Source organism: Salmo salar, chromosome 04, assembly GCF_965601325.2.
Source record: "Salmo salar chromosome 04, fSalSal1, whole genome shotgun sequence".
Classification (NCBI taxonomy): Eukaryota; Metazoa; Chordata; class Actinopteri; order Salmoniformes; family Salmonidae; genus Salmo; species Salmo salar.
The window spans coordinates 37106851-37126315 of record NC_138294.1 but is presented as its reverse complement, the minus strand read 5'-3'; the positions used below and the strand labels follow the sequence as shown (position 1 = coordinate 37126315).

The following is a 19465-nucleotide window of genomic DNA, read 5'->3' as shown; positions in this document are numbered from 1 at the left end:
TGGAATGAGACAATTATTTCAATATAGTGCACTTCTTTTGATCATACAGTGCCTTCAGAAAGTCTTCAGACTCCTTGACCTTTTCCACATTTTGTTACATTACAGCCTCATTCTAAAATGGATGAAATTGTTTTTTCCCCTCATCAATCTACACACTATATTGTGTATAGATTGCTGAGGATGTTTTTTTATTTAATCAATTTTATAATAAGACTGTAACATAACAAAATGTGGAAAAGTCAAGGGTTCTGAAATAGGGTATCAGTGTGAGCCTCAGTGTGGTAGTGGTGGTAGTAACAGTTAACTACCTGTCTTCCTGCCTGAATGGACAGTGGAGTCAGCAGTGCTCTCCAGCACCATGGCCAGCCTGATGGTCATCTCAGCTATCACCATGGGATCCGAGTCAGCCAGCTCACACACATGAGCCACCTCACTGAGCACAGACAGGGTCCACACCCACTACACAGAGAGAGAGAGAGAGAGAGAGAGAGAGAGAGTATAACACATGAAATAAGTAGCTATCATGTACAATACATATTTGCAGAGATTGATTTGTGTAGAGCAGTGGTTCCCAAACTTTTTTATAGTCCCGTACCCCTTCAAACATTCAAACTCCAGCGGCGTACACCCTCTAGCACCAGGGTCAGCGCACTCTCAAATGTTGTTTTTTGCCATCATTGTAAGGCTGCCACACATACACTATACGATACATTTATTAAACATTAGAATGAGTGTGAGTTTGTCACAACCCGGCTCCTGGGAAGTGAAAAAGAGCTCTTATAAGACCAGGGCACATATAATAATAATCAATAATTTTGCTCTTTATTTAGCCATCTTACATATAAAACTATATTTGTTCATCGAAAATTGTGAATAACTCACCACAGCTTAATGAGAAGAGTGTTCTGGAAAGGATGCACATAACTCTGAAATGTTGGGTTGTATTGGAGAGAGTCTAAGTCTTAAATCATTTTTCACACAGTCGGTGCCTCTATTTAGTTTTCATGCTAGTGAGGGCCGAGAATCCACTCTCACATAGGTACGTGGTTGCAAATGGCATCAGTGTCTTAACAGCGCGATTTGCCAAGGCAGGATACTCTGAGCACAGCCCAATCCAGAAATATGGCAGTGGCTTCTGATTAAATTCAATTTTCACAGAGCCGCTAGTTGCAATTTCGATGAGGTTCTCTTGTTCAGATATTGGTAAGTGGACTGGTGTCAGGGCATGAAAGGGATAACGAATCCAGTTGTTTGTGTCATCCGTTTCGGAAAAGTACCTGCGTAATTCCGCACCCAAATCACTCAGGTGTTTCGCTATATCACATTTGACATTGTCCGTAAGCTTGAGTTCATTTGCACACAAAAAATCATAATGACGGAAAGACCTGTGTGTTGTCCTTGTTAATGTAGACAGAGAAGAGCTCCAACTTCTTAATCATTTTGTCCCGCACATTGAATATAGTTGCAGAGAGTCCCTGTAATCCTAGATTCAGAATATTCAGGCGAGAAAAAACATCACCCAGATAGACAAGTTGTGTGAGAAACTCGTCATCATGCAAGCGGTCAGACAAGTGAAAACGATGGTCAGTAAAGAAAACTTTAAGCTAAAAAAAAAAAAAAAATTGTCAATACTTTGCCCCTTGATAACCAGCGCACTTCAGTATGTTATAAAAGCATTACATGGTCGCTGCGCAGATCATTGCATAGTGCAGAAAATACACGAGAGTTCAGGGGCCTTGCTTTAACCTGTTATGGCTAGGGGGCAGTATTTTCACGGCCGGATAAAAAACGTACCCGATTTAATCTGATTATTACTCCTGCCCAGAAACTAGAATATGCATATAATTATTAGCTTTGGATAGAAAACACTCCAAAGTTTCTAAAACTGTTTGAATGGTGTCTGTGAGTATAACAGAACTCATTTGGCATGCCAAAACCTGAGAAGATTCCATGCAGGAAGTGCCCTGTCTGACAATTTCTTGGCCTTCTTGATTATCTCTATCCAATACAGGGGATCTCTGCTGTTACGTGACACTTCCCACGGCTCCCATGGGCTCTCAGAAGGCGGCAAAAAGCTGAATCGTGGCTTTGCAGGCTCTGGCTGAAAAAAAGCAGCGCATTTGGATAGTGGCCGGTCACAGTACTATGAAACTCAGGCTCGTGCACGAGGGGATCCCATGCTTTTATTTTCTCTCTCTTTGTACGTATACACGCTTTCCCGGTCGGAATATTATCGCTTTTTTACGAGAAAAATGGCATAAAAATTGATTTTAAACAGCGGTTGGCATGCTTCGAAGTACGGTAATGGAATATTTAGATATTTTTTGTCACGAAATGCGTCGTGCTCGTGACCCTTATTTACACTTCGGATAGTGTCTTGAACGCACGAACAAAACGCCGCTATTTGGATATAACAATGGATTATTTTGAACCAAACCAACATTTGTTATTGAAGTAGCAGTCCTGGGAGTGCATTCTGACGAAGAACACCAAAGGTAATCAAACTTTTCTAATAGTAAATCGGAGTTTGGTCAGGGCTAAACTTGGTGGGTGTCTAAATAGCTAGCCGTGATGGCTGGGCTATCTACTCAGAATATTGCAAAATGTGCTTTCACCGAAAAGCTATTTTAAAATCGGACACCTCGATTGCACAAAGGAGTTCTGTATCTATAATTCTTAAAATAATTGTTATGTTTTTTGTGAACGTTTATCGTGAGTAATTTAGTAAATTCACCGGAGGTTTGCGGGGGGTATGCTAGTTCTGAACGTCACATGCTAATGTAAAAAGCTGGTTTTTGATATAAATATGAACTTGATTGAACAAAACATGCATGTATTGTATAACATAATGTCCTAGGTGTGTCATCTGATGAAGATCATCAAAGGTTAGTGCTGCATTTAGCTGTGGTTTTGTTTTTTGTGACATTATATGCTAGCTTGAAAAATGGGTGTCTGATTATTTCTGGCTGGGTACTCTGCTGACATCATCTAATGTTTTGCTTTCGCTGTAAAGCCTTTTTGAAATCGGACAGTGTGGTTAGATAAAGGAGAGTCTTGTCTTTAAAATGCTGTAAAATAGTAATATGTTTGAAAAATGGAAGTTGTTGTATTTTTGAGGAATTTGTAATTCGCGCCACGCCTATCATTGGATATTGGAGCAGGTGTTCCGCTAGCAAAATGTCTAGATGTAAGAGGTTAACAAAGTTAACCATTTTCACTGTAGTGTCCAAAACATCTTTCAAGCTGTCAGCCATTCCTTTGGCAGCAAGAGCCTCTCAGTGGATGCTGCATTGTACCCAAGTGGCGTTGGGAGCAACTGCTTGCACACGTGTTAACACTCCACTATGTCTCCCTGTCATGGCTTTTGTGCCATCAGTACAGATACCAACACATCTTGACCACTAAAGTCCATTTGATGTCACAAAGCTGTCCAGTACTTAAAAAATATCCTCTCCTGTTGTCCTGGTTTCCAGTGGTTTGCAGAAGAGGATGTCTTCCTTAACTGACCCCCCATAAACGTAACGGACATATACCAGGAGCTGTGCCAGGTCCGCCACGTCTGTTGATTTATCCAGCTGTAACACATAGAATTCACTGGCTTGTATGCGAAGCAATAATTGTTTCAAAACATCTCCTGCCATGTCACTGATGCGTCGTGAAACAGTGTTGTTTGATGAAGGCATTGTCTGTATAGTTTTTTTTGCCTTTTCACCCAGCATTGTCCCAGCCATATCCGCAGCAGCAGGAAGAATGAACTCCTCCACAATAGTATGGGGCTTGCCTGTCCTAGCCACTCGGTAGCTCACCATATAAGACACTTCTAGCCCCTTCTTATTAATGGTATCTGTTGCTTTTATACATGTCTTACTACTCTAAAGTCATCTTAATTCTCGCTCAAAACATCTGTGGCTTATTCTTCAAATTGGCATGTTTTGTTTCTAATGTCTGCGCAAGAGTGAAGGTTTCATCGAGTTGTGAGATAGTACTTTATAACACACTGTGGCTGAGGAAAGGCACAACTCCCAATATAAGTGAACCCCAAATCAATGTAGTTCTCATCATATTTGCGCCTCGTCGATGGTCCAACGTCCCTGTCTGTTGTTCGGGGCTTTCCCGGGTAAGGGGGCAGTAGCTCTTCGGCAGCATCAGATTCACAACTGTCAGTGTCCATGCTAGCTGAGCTAACAACAAATGTAAAATTACTGATGCTAGCATTGGATGTGCTCGTGGAAGCAGAACAACTTGTGTTGTCAACAGGTGCAAGTGTAGTACCGCTGGTAGTATCAGTACTACTAGAGCTGGTATGTGACTCTATGGACGCGGGCCTTACATTTTTTAAACAATTTATACATTTTCAAGCAAACGGAATGAGCAGCAGCTACATTTGGCTACATAGTGGAATTCCCGTGAGAGAGTAACGGTTAATGTGATTGGATGTTAATTATTTGACTAGGCTACCTGTATTTGACATTGTGCTGTTATTTCGCTCAACATTAGATGGTTTAATTTTATTTTGGCAGTGAAACGAGGCTACTCAGGTGAGAAAAAAACCTCCCCCAAATGTATAGCCCTGTTGGAAAATATAAACGTATTGCTTGAAATTATTATTTTTTTAATTATTATTATTTTTTTTTAAATGTGAATCACTTTTTTATTTGGCGTACCCCAGACGGCATTGCCTGTACATACCCAAGTTTGGGAATACCTGGTGTAGAGCTACTGTACCTTTTCCAGGTTCTCCATCTTGCCCAGGAAGTGTATAGGGTCCCAGTGTCGAACCTGGGCTCTCTGGAAAATGATCTTACATTTAGACCAAAGGTACAGCACTATGTCCATCACCAGGTCTCTGTCAGGTTGCACGTCCTGACAGATGAAGGATACAGACAGGTATTCAGTAAGCAGTCACTGATTGAATATGGAATAGATAGATACTATAGGATTCTACAGAGCACTGTCTAACCTGAGCTGAACCACAGACACAGCTGTATAAGGCCTGCACCAGACCAACAAACTCCTCACTCATAACCACTCCCAGATGCCTGTCCTTCTCTGTGGAGACACCACAACATCTTAAATCACTGTCCAGCACTCTTTTGTTATATGCCATTTCAATAGTTGTACAGCTAATTGACAGAAGTATCGACAGCTACAGTACCAGACACAGTGTCGTCCTTGGTGTTGAGTCTGATCTTCTGTGTAGACATGAGGCGCTCCATGGAGTCCAGCAACCTCAGCTCCAGCTCTGACTTCCTGAAAGACCTCCCCTCCATTCTCTGTTCGCACACGCACAAGTCGTGCATTATAACTGTGTATTATAACTGGAATCTAGGAATTCTCACTTCACAAGCATTACAGTAGTTGCTACAGTAGGACCATATTTATCTGGACACAATGATTCTTCTGACCCAAATGTTTTAACACAGTATATGCTGATCTCATAGATCTAGATCCAGAACACGTATGGCTTAGTTAGTCAACTGTGTATGAAACTGATACGACATAATTGGATGAAACCAGTCCCAGTAGAGGTGTGTTGTGACTTACAGGCAGTAGGGTGTGCTGCAGTGTGTCAGAGAGGATACAGAACATGTCCCACTGCTCATATCGAAACAGCAGCTTGACAAACTTCACCGCTGCATCCAACGACACCTTGTTCTCCCCTGGGGGTACAAAGCAAAGCAGGATAGTCCTCTCAACAACATCGTCACTTTTTTCCAGGAAGTTCTGGTATCCATTAAGACAAGTTACAGTCAGTAAAAAACATCTATCCAGTATTAAATCATTTTTTCATATGTATTCAAATTAACCCACTAATACCATCACCAAATGTCATTATTGACAACATTCACATATTTTAGATATCTTGCTAGAAGCCACATTTAGGTGGAAATTGCCTTCAATTCCTAGTAGTTTTAAGTTCACCGCACTGTGACTGCTGTAGTAGCGTGGCTACCCCCTCTCTCTCCCCCGGCCTGTACTGAAGAGCTCAGTTACTTTCAATGTGGCACTGTCATAGGATGCCACCTTTCCAGCAAGTCAGTTCGTCAAACTTCTGCCCTGCTAGAGCTGCCCCGGTCAACTGTAAGTGCTGATATTGTGAAGTGGAAACGTCTAGGAGCAACAACGGCTCAGCCGCAAAGTGGTAGGCCACACAAGCTCACAGAACGGGACAGAACGTGCTGAAACACGTAAAAATAGTCTGTCCTCGGTTGCAACACTCACTACTGAGTTCAAAACTGCCTCTGGACGCAACGTCAGCACAAGAACTGTTCATCGGGAGCTTCATGAAATGGGTTTCCATGGCCGAGCAGCCACACACAAGCCTAAGATCACCATGCGTAATGCCAAGTGTCGGCTGGAGTGGTGTAAAGCTCGCCGCCATTGGACTCTGGAGCAGCGGAAATGCGTTCTCTGGAGTGATGAATCACAATTCACTATCTGGTAGTCCGACGAACAAATCTGGGTTTGGCAGATGCCAGGAGAATGCTACCTGCCTGAATGCATAGTGCCAACTGTAAAGTTTTGTGGAGGAGGAATAATGGTCTGGGGCTGTTTTTCATGGTTCAGGCTAGCCCCCTTAGTTCCAGTGAAGGGAAATCTTAACGCTACAGCATACAATTACAGTCTAGACAATTCTGTGCTTACAACTTTGTGACACCAGTTTAGGGAAGGCCCTTCCTGTTTCAGCATGACAATGCCCCCGTGTACAAAGCAAGGTCCATACAGAAATGGTTTGTTGAGAATGGTGTGGAAGAACATAACTGGCTTGCACAGTTAAGTCCTGACCTCAACCCCACCTTTGGGATGAATTGGAAGGCCAGTAGGATTTGAACCCTGGTATGTAAGAGTGGAAGCCATTGTAATTACCATTAAGCCATGGAGCCTTGAGTGTGGCAGTCTAAAAAGGTGGATTTAGACAGCACCGGGTGAAATGGTGTTTTTACATTGTCCCACAGTGAAAACATAGTTTTTTCTTGCTAGTAATCTAGCTATATTTCTAGATTCGATTGAAAGATGGCATGCTAGCTAGTTAGTTTGTGTTAAAAGACCTAGAGACATAAGAAAGTAGTTGTGTGGTCAGTAGCCCAGTTGTGGTCAGTAGTTGTGTGGTTCAGTAGTATTATGGTCAGTAGTTGTGTGGTCAGTAGTTGTTGTGTGATTGTGGTCAGAAGTTGTGATCAGTAGCTGTTGTCAGTATTTGTGGTCAGTATATATTGTGGTGAGTAGTTGTGGTCAGTTCTTGTGGTTAGTAGATTTTGTGGTTAGCAGTTTGTTTGCGAGTAGTTGTGGTCAGCAGTTATTGTGGTCAGCAGTTCTTGTGGTCAGCAGTTCTTGTGGTCAGCAGTTGTGTGCTTGTGGTCAGTAGTTGTGGTTAGAAGTTGGCAGTAGTTGTGGTCAGTAGTTGTGGTTAGAAGTTGTTGTCAGTAGTTGTGGTCAGTAGTTGTATGGTTGTTTTGCAGGTTCTTTGGGACCTACAGTATGGATGTGGTGAGTAGTTGCGGTCCGTAGTTGTGGTCAGTAGTTGTGTGGTTGTGGTCATTGGTTATGGTCAGTAGTTGTGTGGTTGTGGTCAGTAGTTAAGGTACGTCCTCTTTGTGGCACCTGACCACATGACTGGAGAGTAGTCCAGCTGTGACAAAACAAGGGCCTGTAGGACCTGCCTTGTTGATAGTGCTGTTAAGAAGGCAGAGCAGCGAATTATGATGGACAGACATCTCATCTTAGCTACTGTTGCATCAACATGTTTTGACCATGACCCAGGATTACTCCAAGTTTAGTCACCTCAACTATATTTCCACAGTATTCACTACAAGATTTAGTTGAGGTTTAGTGTTTAGTGAACAATGTGTTGCTTTTAGTTTGTGAAATATTAGGGACCAACTTATTTCTTGCCACCCATTCGGAAACTGACTGCAGCACTTTCTTAAGTGTTGCAGTAATTTCACTCGCTGATGTGTAAAGTGCTGAGTCATCTGCATACATAGACACACTGGCTTTACTCAAAGTTGTTCTGTGGCTGTGGTCAGTAGTTGTGTGGTTGTGGTCAGTAGTTGTGATCAGCAGTTGTGTGGATGTGGTCAGTAGTTGTGTGGTTGTGGTCAGTAGTTGTGGTCAGTAGTTGTGATCAGCAGTTGTGTGGATGTGGTCAGAAGTTGTGTAGTTGTGGTCAGTAGTTGTGTGGTCAGCAGTTTTGTGGTCAGTAGTTGTGATCAGTAGTTGTGTGGATGTGGTCAGAAGTTGTGTAGTTGTGGTCAGTAGTTGTGTGGTCAGCTGTTTTGTGGTCAGTAGTTGTGATCAGCAGTTGTGTGGATGTGGTCAGAAGTTGTGTAGTTGTGGTCAGTAGTTGTGTGGTCAGCAGTTTTGTGGTCAGTAGTTGTGATCAGTAGTTGTGTGCTTGTGGTCAGTAGTTGCGTAGGTCAGTAGATCTGGTCAGTAGTTGTGTGCTTGTGGTCAGTAGTTGCGTAGGTCAGTAGATCTGGTCAGTAGTTGTGTGCTTGTGGTCAGTAGTTGTGGTCAGTAGTTGTGTGGTCAGTAGATCTGGTCAGTAGTTGTGTGCTTGTGGTCAGTAGTTGTGTGGTCAGCAGTTTTGTGGTCAGTAGTTGTGATCAGTAGTTGTGTGCTTGTGGTCAGTAGTTGTGGTCAGTAGTTGCGTAGGTCAGTAGATCTGGTCAGTAGTTGTGTGCTTGTGGTCAGTAGTTGCGTAGGTCAGTAGATCTGGTCAGTAGTTGTGTGCTTGTGGTCAGTAGTTGTGGTCAGTAGTTGTGTGGTCAGTAGATCTGGTCAGTAGTTGTGTGCTTGTGGTCAGTAGTTGTGGTCAGTAGTTGTGTGGTCAGTAGATCTGGTCAGTAGTTGTGTGCTTGTGGTCAGTAGTTGTGTGGTCAGTAGAGCTGGTCAGTAGCTGTGTGCTTGTGGTCAGCAGTTGTGGTCAGTAGTTGTGTGGTCAGTAGATCTGGTCAGTAGTTGTGGTCAGTAGTTGTGTGGTTGTGGTCAGTCGTAGTGGTCAGTACTTGAGGTCAGTAGTTGTGTGGTTGTGGTCAGTCGTAGTTGCATCTTTTGATCACCGTAGACCTCCATGTTAAAATTAGAATATTCAACTGATTATATTTCAAAAAGTATGATGAGTATCAAAAACATAAATGTAAGCAACTCAAGTTAAACCTCTCTGCACGTTATAAAGTTAAAATGGTATATTTTGCATAAAAGCTGTACGAGTAGCGGTGTGAATAATAACAATAATAAGCAATTGAAGTATGACAAATAGTAGTGTGTTGTTTCGCAATCACACTAATCACAAGTTCAATTGCTCAATATAATTAAATCGTTTTTAAATTGGCCTGTTTCGGCCTCCCAAGCGCAGTGGTCTAAGGCACTGCATCACAGTGCTAGCTGTGCCACTATAGATCCTGGTTTGAGTCCAGGCTCTGTCAAAGCCGACAGAGACCCACGGGGCGGCGCACAATTGGCCCAGCTTCGTCCAGATTAGGGGAGGGTTTGGCCGGACGGAATGTCCTTGTCCCATCGTGCTCTAGCGACTTCTGTGGCGGGCCGGGCGCACGCATGCTGACACGGTTGCCAGGTGTACAGTGTTTCCTCTGACACATTGGTGCGGTTGGTTAAGCAGGCATTGTGTCAAGAAGCAGTGTGGCTTGGCTGGGTCGTGTTTCAGAGGACACACGTCTCTCGACCTTCGCCTCTCCCGAGTCCGTACAGGAGTTGCAGCGATGAGACAAGACTGTAACTACCAATTGGATATGATGAAAAAGGGTAAAAAATTATTTTGAAAATAAACTTCAAATATTGGCCTGTTTCCTTGTTGTATACTTGAGAATACCACAGGGTTGGATAATCATTTTGTGAACTTTATCAATGTAATTTGTTTATTGATGAACCAACTTGGGGTTTCGCTACCTGTTCAGACACAAACAAGCTTGATGGGCATACTTCAAATTACTAGGCGATAGCTTGAAGGGGTGGACTGATCATGTTGTTTTATACCAACAGACAGTGTAACATTAGGAAAAGTGGCCAATTTTGGTTTTAGGGTAAACTTCATCTTCAGCACCATACTAGCTAATATTGAAAGACAGTACTCCAAAGTTCTCACCAGCAGCCGCCATGTCCATCAGAGTAAATTTGGCTGTCACTGCATTTAAACAGGTGGGGAGACTCTCATCCCTGGCTCGCTCAGCGGACCCTCCAATTCCTAAACATACAATGAAGGGAAACAGCATCAATCTCAATCAGTCCAATCAATGGTAGTCTTGTCGAACAGCCACTGTGAGACTACTGAAGTGTAGTCTAATGAAGCTAGCCTATGAGTGTGTGGGCTAAAGGATCTATCATGCAAAATAGATTCTAAATCTCAACGATACTAACCGAGATAACGGTTATATACAGTGCATTCGGAAAGTATTCAGACCCCTTAACTTTTTATTACGTTACAGCCTTATTCCACTCAACCTACACACAATAACCCATAATGACAAAGCAAAAAACAAATGGATGGGGAGCATCGCTGCACAGCTATTTTCAGGTCTTTCCAGAGATGTTTAATCGGGTTAAAGTTATGGGTTCTGGCTGGGCCACTCAAGGACATTGAGAGACTTGTCACGAAGCCACTCCTTCGTTGTCATGGCTGTGGAAGGTGAACCTTTGCCCCAGTCTGAGGACCTGAATGCTATGGAGCAGGTTTTCATCAAGGATCTCTCTGTACTTCGCTCCGTTCATCCTTTGCCTCAATCCTGACTAGTCTCCCAGTCCCTGCCGCTGATAAACATCCCAACAGCATGATGCTGCCAATACCATGCTTCACCGTAGGGATGGTGCCAGGTTTCCTCCAGATGTGATGCTTGGAATTCAGGCCAAAGAGTTCAATATTGGTTTCATCAGACCAGAGAATCTTGTTTGTCATGGTCTCAGAGTCTTTAGGTGCCTTTTGGCAAACTACAAGTGGGCTGTCATGTGCCTTTTCTGAGGAGTGGCTTCCGTCTGACCACTCTACCATAAAGGCCTGATTGGTGGAGTGCTGCAGAGATGGTTGTTCTTCTGGAAGGTTCTCCCATCTCCAAGAGGAACTCTTGAGCTCTGTCAGAGTGAACATCGGGTTCTTGGTCACCTCCCTGACAAAGGCCCTTTTCCTGCGATTGCTCAGTTTGGTGGTTCCAGACTTCTTCCATTTAAAAATGATGGAGGCCACTGTGTTCCTGAGGACCTTCAATGCTGCAAAACATGTTTGGTACCCTTCCCCAGATCTATGCCTCAACACAATCCTCCCTCGGAGCTCTATGGACAATTCCTTCGACCTCATGGCTTGGTTTTTGCTCTGACATGCACTGTCAACTGTGGAACCTTATACAGACAGGTGTGTGCCTTTCTAAATCATGTCCAATCAATTGAATTTACCACAAGTGGACTCCAATGAAGTTGTAGAAACATCTCAAGGATGATCAATGGAAACAGGATGCACCTGAGCTTAATTTCAAGTCTCATAGCAAAGGGTCTGAATACTAATGTAAATAAGTTATTTATGTTTTTTTTTTATATATATATATATATATACATTTGCTAAAATATAAAAAAAAACTGTTATCGCTTTGATTGATGAGGATATTTTTTTATTTAATCCATTTTGGAATAAAGCTGTAACATAACAAAATGTGGAAAACGTCAAGTGGTCTGAATACTTGCCGAATGTAATGTAAGTACAATACTAACCAGACAGTATACTGATGCCTGCAGACATGAGTTCCAGGGAGACCTCTTGTATCTCTGGCTCCTCAGGCATGCCTGTCTGTAGTGGGCGGCGGGAGGTGTCCCACAGCGCTTCCACTATCGCCAGGAACTGGGCAGCGTTCCCCTCAAACAGCTCCATCAACACTCGCTCTGTAGGGGTTCGAGGCCACGGCATCTAGAGAGGAGAGAGGGAAGGGGGAGATAGAGAGAGAAAAAGAGAGCGAGAAAGAGAAAGCCAGAGAGAGAGAGAGGTAAGGGCTATAGTTGTCAAAATCCAGAAAATAGCTGTTAACTTCTATAACCACCTAAAAGGAAGTGATGCCCACACATTCCACCACAAACACACCCCAAAGAGCGCCAGGACAGCAACACAATTAGACCCAACCAAAGCAAAGAAAGCAAAGAGATAACTATTTGACACACTGGAAAGAATCAACCAAAAAATGGAGCAAATTGGAACGTTATCTTGCCCTAAATAGAAATAGTGAAACATTTTTTTTAAAATTAAAAAATTGATAAATCTATACTAAATATATTCACTTCACCAAATAATTGATTAAAACACACTGTTTTACATTGAAGGTCTACAGTAGCCTCAACAGCACTCTGTAAGGTAGAACCATGGTGTAGCTGGAGGACAGCTAGCTTCTATCCTCCTCCAGGTACATTGACTTCAATACATTTACATTTACATTTAAGTCATTTAGCAGACGCTCTTATCCAGAGAGACTTACAAATTGGATACAAAGCCTAGGAGGTTCTTGGTTCTCATCCCCTTCCATAGACTTACACAGTAATTATGACAACTTCCGGAGGACGTCCTACAACCTATCAGAGCTCTTGCAGCATAAACTGACATGTTTACATGTCAGTTTAAGCTACAGCTAGCTAGCATACAATGTGCAGAGTAGTTGACTCCAAGAGAAAGACAATAGTTGAAAAGTTTTATACAAATGAATTTCTTCCAAAATTAGAGAAGCAAGAGAGAGAAATAATTTTTCGTAGTACATTTTTTTCACTTTCACTTCCACTTACTTAGCTAGTGTCAAATGCAGCTAGCTAGTTTAGCCTACTCAAACACCGGGCTCAAACAGAGAATGACGCTATGTTAGCTAGCTGTCTATGGCTATCCAACACCGGAACTCTTCCAAGTCAAGGTAAGCTTTTGGTTTTATTAATTTATTGCCACCGGCGGTGTAACTGCTAAACTGATTGCTGCTCACTACACTGTACCGCATGATTGTAGCGGGTTTACTAATGTGTTAGTTCTAGTAGCTATGTTGACTATGACGTGACAACGATGTAGGCTGTGTGAAGCGGTTAGTATATGAAGGTTTGGCTTGGAAAGGTTTTTTCGGCTGGTCACAGACAGCTGATGTCTTGTGCACTGAAGTTCACAAGCGAAGGGAAATGGTGAAAGGAGGAGAGAGCATTGATATATGCGAGAAGGAATTATATGTGAACCGTTTCAAGAAGCTAGGCGTATGTCATATGTCTCTACTTCACAGGAAAGTGATTTGAATGAGAAAAAGAAAATCTTCATCAAAATGCAATTTTTGTCAGAAATGCCTTCTGGAAGATGTGAACTTTCATGTGCCTTAATAACAAAATGTTATGCCATCTGTAAATACAAATACAATTGTTAAATTACGAGCCTAGTTGGTTTAGCCACAGAAAAAGACATGAACATTCCTGCTAGACATGATTAGCTGAGATAATGGATGGGCTGGACATGCTGAGAGATGAGTTCAGATTGGTCTGCCATGTAGCTCGCTTCTATCTATAACATGAGCCGCTCAGTATGTGTAAATAATCCTTGCTACCACAGCTTTTTTGAAAATATATAACGTTAACCATGAAGAACTGCAAAAATGTTGCTACTGCTCTCAACAACATTGCTGCCCTGAATTTAGCAGGTTCTATCGACAAAGATCAGTGGGAAAAAGTTGGGATGGACTACTTTCTGCACACCGTCATTGTGAACCGGAGTGGCTTGACACAACAGGCCAAACAAGCTGTAGCTAGCTACAAACAAAACAGAAAAGACACAGGACGTCTTACTTAGTACACAGATCACTGCACCTGTACATAGCCCATCTGTAAATAGCCCATCCAACTTCCTCATCCCCATACTGTATTTATTTATTTATCTTGCTCCTTTGCACCCCAGTATCTCTACTTGCACATTCATCTTCTGCACATCAATCACTCCAGTGTTTAATTGGTATATTGTAATTACTTCGCCACCATGGCCTATTTGTTGGCTTACCTCCCTTATCTTACCTCATTTGCACACACTGTATATAGACTTTTTCCTACTGTATTATTGACTGTATGTTTGTTTAGTCCTTGTGTAACTCTGTGTTGTTGTATGTGTCGAACTGCTTTGCTTTATTCTTGGCCAGGTTGCAGTTGTAAATGAGAACTTGTTCTCAACTAGCCTACCTGGTTAAATAAAGGTGAAATATTTTTTTTTTTAAATAGTTAAAGTGGTTCCAGTTTGCCGTGAAGCGTCCCATCTATGTAAGAGTCTAGACAAAGAATGCTATCTGGCCCTAAACAGAGAGTACACAGTGGCAGAATACCTGACCACCGTGACTGACCCAAAATTAATTAATTAATGTACAGACTCAGTGAGCATAGCCTTGCTATTGAGAAAGGCCGCCGAAGGCAGACCTGGCTCTCAAGAGAAGACATGCTATGTGCACACTGCCCCCAAAATTATGTGGAAACTGAGCTGCACTTCCTAACCTGCCAAATGTATGACCATATTAGATACACATATTTCCCTCAGATTATACAGATCCACAAAGAATTTGAAAACAAATCCAATTTTGATAAACTCCCATATCTATTGGGTGAAACACCACAGTGTGCCATCACAGCAGCAAGATTTGTGACCTGTTGCCACAAGAAAAGGGCAACCAGTGAAGAACAAACACCATTGTAAATACAACCTATAGTTATGTTTATTTATTTTCCCTGTTGTACTTTAACTATTTGCACATCATTACAACACTCTATATAGATACTAGTTTGTGAGTGTAATGTTTACTGTTCATTTTTTATTGTTTATTTCACTTTTGTTTATTATCTATTTCACTTGCTTTGGCAATGTAGCATGTGTTTCCCATGCCAATAAAGCCCACTGAAATTGAACTGAGAGAGAGAGAGAGAAATACATCAGTCAGAATTGGAGTACTAGGCTGTTTTCACAATACCTGGATAAAGCAGGATTTTGAAGGATTGATACAATAGCAGTGCTTACGCTCTGAATCTCCTCGAGGTTACTCTTCTGCTTGTGTCTGAAGAGACCTTTAGGTTTCCTCCTGGGTTCATACACCGACCGTTTAAACACCATGGTAGCTAGCTGTAGGTGAGTAGAATAAAATACCATTCAAGTGGTTATAGTCCAGTGCATTTGGAAAGTATTCAGACCCTTTGACTTATTCTGCGCAGGCTCATATTTCCTCTGTAAGGCAGTCTGCGCGGCAGTTTAGAGGGAACATTGCCGAAGTCCGAAACGAACAAAACGTCACAAAATGTCGTCATAATATATGCACAAACTCTTCTAGACCGCTTCGGCTGGGAAGCATGCGGACGCCTTAACACCCAACACAGTCTCTGCTTCAGTTCACACGGGTGCAGAGACAACAGATAGCAATAAGAACCTATGTCAGTACATGCCGATACATACCAGTTTCAGAGTATACAGTGCATTCGGAAAATATTCAGACCCCTTGACATTTTCCATATTTTGTTAAGTTACAGCCTTATTCTAAAATGGATTAAAATATTTGTTTTACTCATCAATCTACACATAATACCCCATAATGACAAATCGAAAACAGGTTTATAGAAATGATTGCAAATGTATTACAAATAAAAAACAGAAATACCTTATTTACATAAGTATTCACACCCTTTGCTATGAAACTCGAAATTGAGCTCAGGTGCATCCTGTTTCCATTGATCATCCTTGACTGGACTCCACTTGTGGTAAATTCAATTGATTGGACATGATTTGGAAAGGCACACACCTGTCTATATAAGGTCCCACAGTTGACAGTGCATGTCAGAGCAAGAAACAAGCCATGAGGTCGAAAGACTTGTCCATAGAGCTCCAAGACAGGATTGTGTCGAGGCACAGATCTAGGGAAGGGTACCAAAAACACTTCTGCAGCATTGAAGGTCCCCAAGAACACAGTGGCCTCCATCATTCTTAAATGGAAGAAGTTTTGAACCACCAAGACTCTTCCTAGAGCTGGTCGGCCGGCCAAACTGAGCAATCGGGGGAGAAGGGTTGGGGAGGAGACCAAGAACCAGATGGTCACTCTGACAGAGCTCCAGAGTTCCTCTGTGGAGATGGGAGAACCTTCCAGAAGAACAACCATCTCTGCAGCACTCTACCAATCAAGCTTTTATGGTAGAGTGGCCAGACGGAATCCACTCCTCAGAAAAAAGGTGCATGACAGCCCGCTTGGAGTTTGCCAAAAGGCACCTAAAGGACTCTCAGACCATGAGAAACAAGATTCTCTGGTCTGATGAAACCAAGATTGAACTCTTTGGCCTGAATGCCAAGCATCACGTCTGGAGGACGCCTGGCAGGCTCAATCCCTACGCTGAAGCATGGTGGTGGCAGCTTCATGCTGCAGGGATGTTTTTCAGTGGAAGGTACTGGGAGACTAGTGAGGGTTGAGAAAAAGATGAACGGAACAAAGTACAGAGAGATCCTTGATGAAAACCTGCTCCAGAGCGCTCAGGACCTCAGACTGGGGCAAAGGTTCACCTTCCAACAGGACAATGACCCTAAGCACACAGCAATGACAGCACAGGAGTGGCTTTGGGACAAGTCTCTGAATGTCCTTGAGTGGCCCAGCCAGAGCCCAGACTTGAACCCGATCTAACATCTCTGGAGACCTGAAAATAGCTGTGCAGCGACGCTCCCCATCCAACCTGATAGAGCCTGAGAGGATCTGCAGAGAAGAATGGTAGAAACTCCCCAAAAATAGGTGTACCAAGCTTGTAGCGTCATACCTAAGAAGACTCGAGGCTGTAATCACTGCCAAAGGTCCTTCAACAAAGTACTGAGTAAAGGGTCTGAATCCTTATGTAAATGTGATATTCAAGTTTTTTATTTGTAACACATTTGCAAAAATGTGGGGTATTGTGTGTAGAATGATGAGGACAATGTTTTATTTTAATCAATTTTAGAATAAGGCTGTAACTTAACAAAATGTGGAAAAAGTCAAGAGGTCTGAAACATTTCCGAATGCACTGTAAATTATTGTAATTCATGCCTGGGTACTAGTCATTTTATTTAATCCTGTTTATCTGGTCTTCATGGCATAGTTTATGTGTGTCTTTGCTATTAAGGCCATGAGGTAAAATTTCCCCATTAGTTTGTAAGTAGACACTGCACAAATCTTGCAATGTTTTGAATCAACCTGTCCCATACCTTAATGGTGGCCACTTTGTATGCTCTCTGAGTCTCAGTGGTAGCAGGTAGACCACTCATCTCTTCCAGCTTGCCCAGCTCACTAACTTTACCCAGGGCTCGTCGTGCAAACACCTCTGCCTGAACATTGGCTTGGCTGTCGTAGTAGCACTGGCACACAGCACAGTACAGAGTTGCCCTCCACGCCAAGAACCTGGCAGTCATCAGGGGGATGGAGGTCTCCAGACAGATACAGGCCCACAGAAGGAACTCCACAGCCTGGAGGGGAGGAAGGGACAACATACGCATTTACCAACAATCACATGCACCATGGAAATAAATGTAATTGTTAGATTGTGTACCTGTGCAGCGCGGCCCATGGACATCAGGTATCTACAGATGTTGTAGATATGGAGTGAACCTGAAGAGAGAGACAGACAGACAGACAGACAGACAGACAGACAGACAGACAGACAGACAGACAGACAGACAGACAGACAGACAGACAGACAGACAGACAGACAGACAGACAACACTGAACTACAACTGACAACAACTACAACTTCAGACATTGATTCAGCCAACATACTGCTTATACCACTGTAATTGCTACTGTATTACTGTACCATTGTAAAGAAGCCAGCAGAGATGTTCATGGGGATGCACGGCCTGCATCATGATCCTGACAAACCCCAGGATGCTGAGGAGTCTCTGGACCCCCTTCTGGGTGGGCTGGCTCCCTCTTTCCCTCTCCAGCTGGAAGGCACATAGGCAGCAGCCCTGCAGAGCCCGGAACTAACAGCCACACAGGCCACAGGGACACAGGTAAGACACACAGAGAGGTGGAGGGTAGAGACAGTCACAAAAATACAACATAAACGGCAAGCCCATTGTGCGAGGTGTGTTCTTGTCGGCTTTGTTTCATTCTGAACACAGATCCACAGACACAAACACACACACTGTCCTCACCGTCAGCTTGGCTTGGTCTGTGTCGAACCCCTTGGGGAAGAAGGAGGTCCTGAAGTGGTCAACATCCCTAATGTCCTCTATGGTCACAGTGCTGAACTGCTGCAGGTAGCGACAGTAGCCCTGCCATAGACCAAGCCTGTATAACTGGAGAGAGAGGAAAAAAAACTGAGCTTGAACTAACAGAGAAGAAAGTAATACAACGGATTAGGTGTGGCGGGGAATCCTTGTGGTCAAATCAAATACATGTAGCTCTGTGTGTGTGTGTGTGTGTGTGTGTGTGTGTGTGTGTGTGTGTGTGTGTGTGTGTGTGTGCGTGTGCGTGTGTGTGCGTGTGTGTGTGTGTGTGTGAGAGAGAGAGAGAGAGAGAGAGAGGGAAGAAAGGAATACAAACTAACCTTGATGCCAAAAAGAAAATCTGCCATTTGCAGCATGTGTTCTTCATAGTAGTTGGTTGGTAGTCGAGGTTTGTACTTGTTCCATATTTCAAACAGAGTTTTGGCACTACATACATTGGAGGGAAAAAATCAAATCAAATGTATTTCTAAAGCCATTCTTACATCAGCTGATGTCTCAAAGTGCTGTACAGAAACCCAGCCTAAAACCCCAAACAGCAAGCAATGCAGGTGTAGAAGCACGGTGACTAGGAAAAACTCCCTAGAATGGCCAGAACCTAGGAAGAAACCTAGAGAGGAACCAGGCTCTGAGGTGTGGCCAGTCCTCTTCTGGCTGGAGAAATTCACACATCAGGCTGCTAGCTTGCACGTAAACTGAAGTTACTGCTAGCTAGCTAACGTTAGGCCTAGTTTTCAAACAATAATAAGATAGCCGTTAGCTAATGTGACACTTGATTTGGATATAGCCAGGAAATGTCTCACCCTCTTGCGTAGGAGTTGTGGTCGTAGGTTGGCAAAGTACTAATTCGTTTCATAAATGACATAAAGTTTTTTATGTCTCCATCAAACGCTGATATTACTGGGTTTCTTTTATACATGTTCCCGTAAAATGAAGCTGGCAGTGGTTCCATTTTGGTCGACCAAAGTTGCTTCACTGATTCAAATCCAACAACAAACGGCACCGTGCTATAGGCTATAGTGGTTGTCATGGTAGCGACCCTCATTTTCTGTGGATTTGGCGCCATCTGCTGGACGCCAAAAACCGACCATCCCAATTTCATGGCCTAATCAAAGATGGGACACTTTTCACGCCACTTCGATACGAAGTGATTTTCGTAGCAGGTTACTGCATTTTCGCTAACCCTAACCCGTTGCCTACCCTTGACCTGCTACATGAATTACCCCAACCTACGGAAAAGTCGCATCGGTATCG

At 43.0% G+C, this 19465-nt stretch overlaps 1 protein-coding gene across 1 annotated transcript in view; it reads right to left on the bottom strand.

Moving 5' to 3' along the window:
• The window catches only part of cfap54 (cilia and flagella associated 54), a 132366-nt gene extending 113134 nt beyond the window's left edge, over positions 1-19232 (bottom strand). The window contains exons 1-14 of the mRNA XM_082973797.1: positions 19015-19232; positions 18535-18640; positions 18140-18283; positions 17797-17965; positions 17533-17591; positions 17192-17449; positions 15002-15103; positions 11716-11908; positions 10106-10204; positions 5545-5660; positions 5156-5273; positions 4961-5049; positions 4726-4863; positions 309-459 (exon numbers count right to left, since the gene is read on the bottom strand). Coding sequence (XP_082829923.1) covers positions 309-459; positions 4726-4863; positions 4961-5049; positions 5156-5273; positions 5545-5660; positions 10106-10204; positions 11716-11908; positions 15002-15103; positions 17192-17449; positions 17533-17591; positions 17797-17965; positions 18140-18283; positions 18535-18640; positions 19015-19163 — 1891 coding nt within the window. The 5' untranslated portion in view covers positions 19164-19232. The remainder of the gene's footprint in view (positions 1-308; positions 460-4725; positions 4864-4960; positions 5050-5155; positions 5274-5544; positions 5661-10105; positions 10205-11715; positions 11909-15001; positions 15104-17191; positions 17450-17532; positions 17592-17796; positions 17966-18139; positions 18284-18534; positions 18641-19014) is intronic.
• Between the last annotated feature and the right edge of the window lie 233 nt (positions 19233-19465).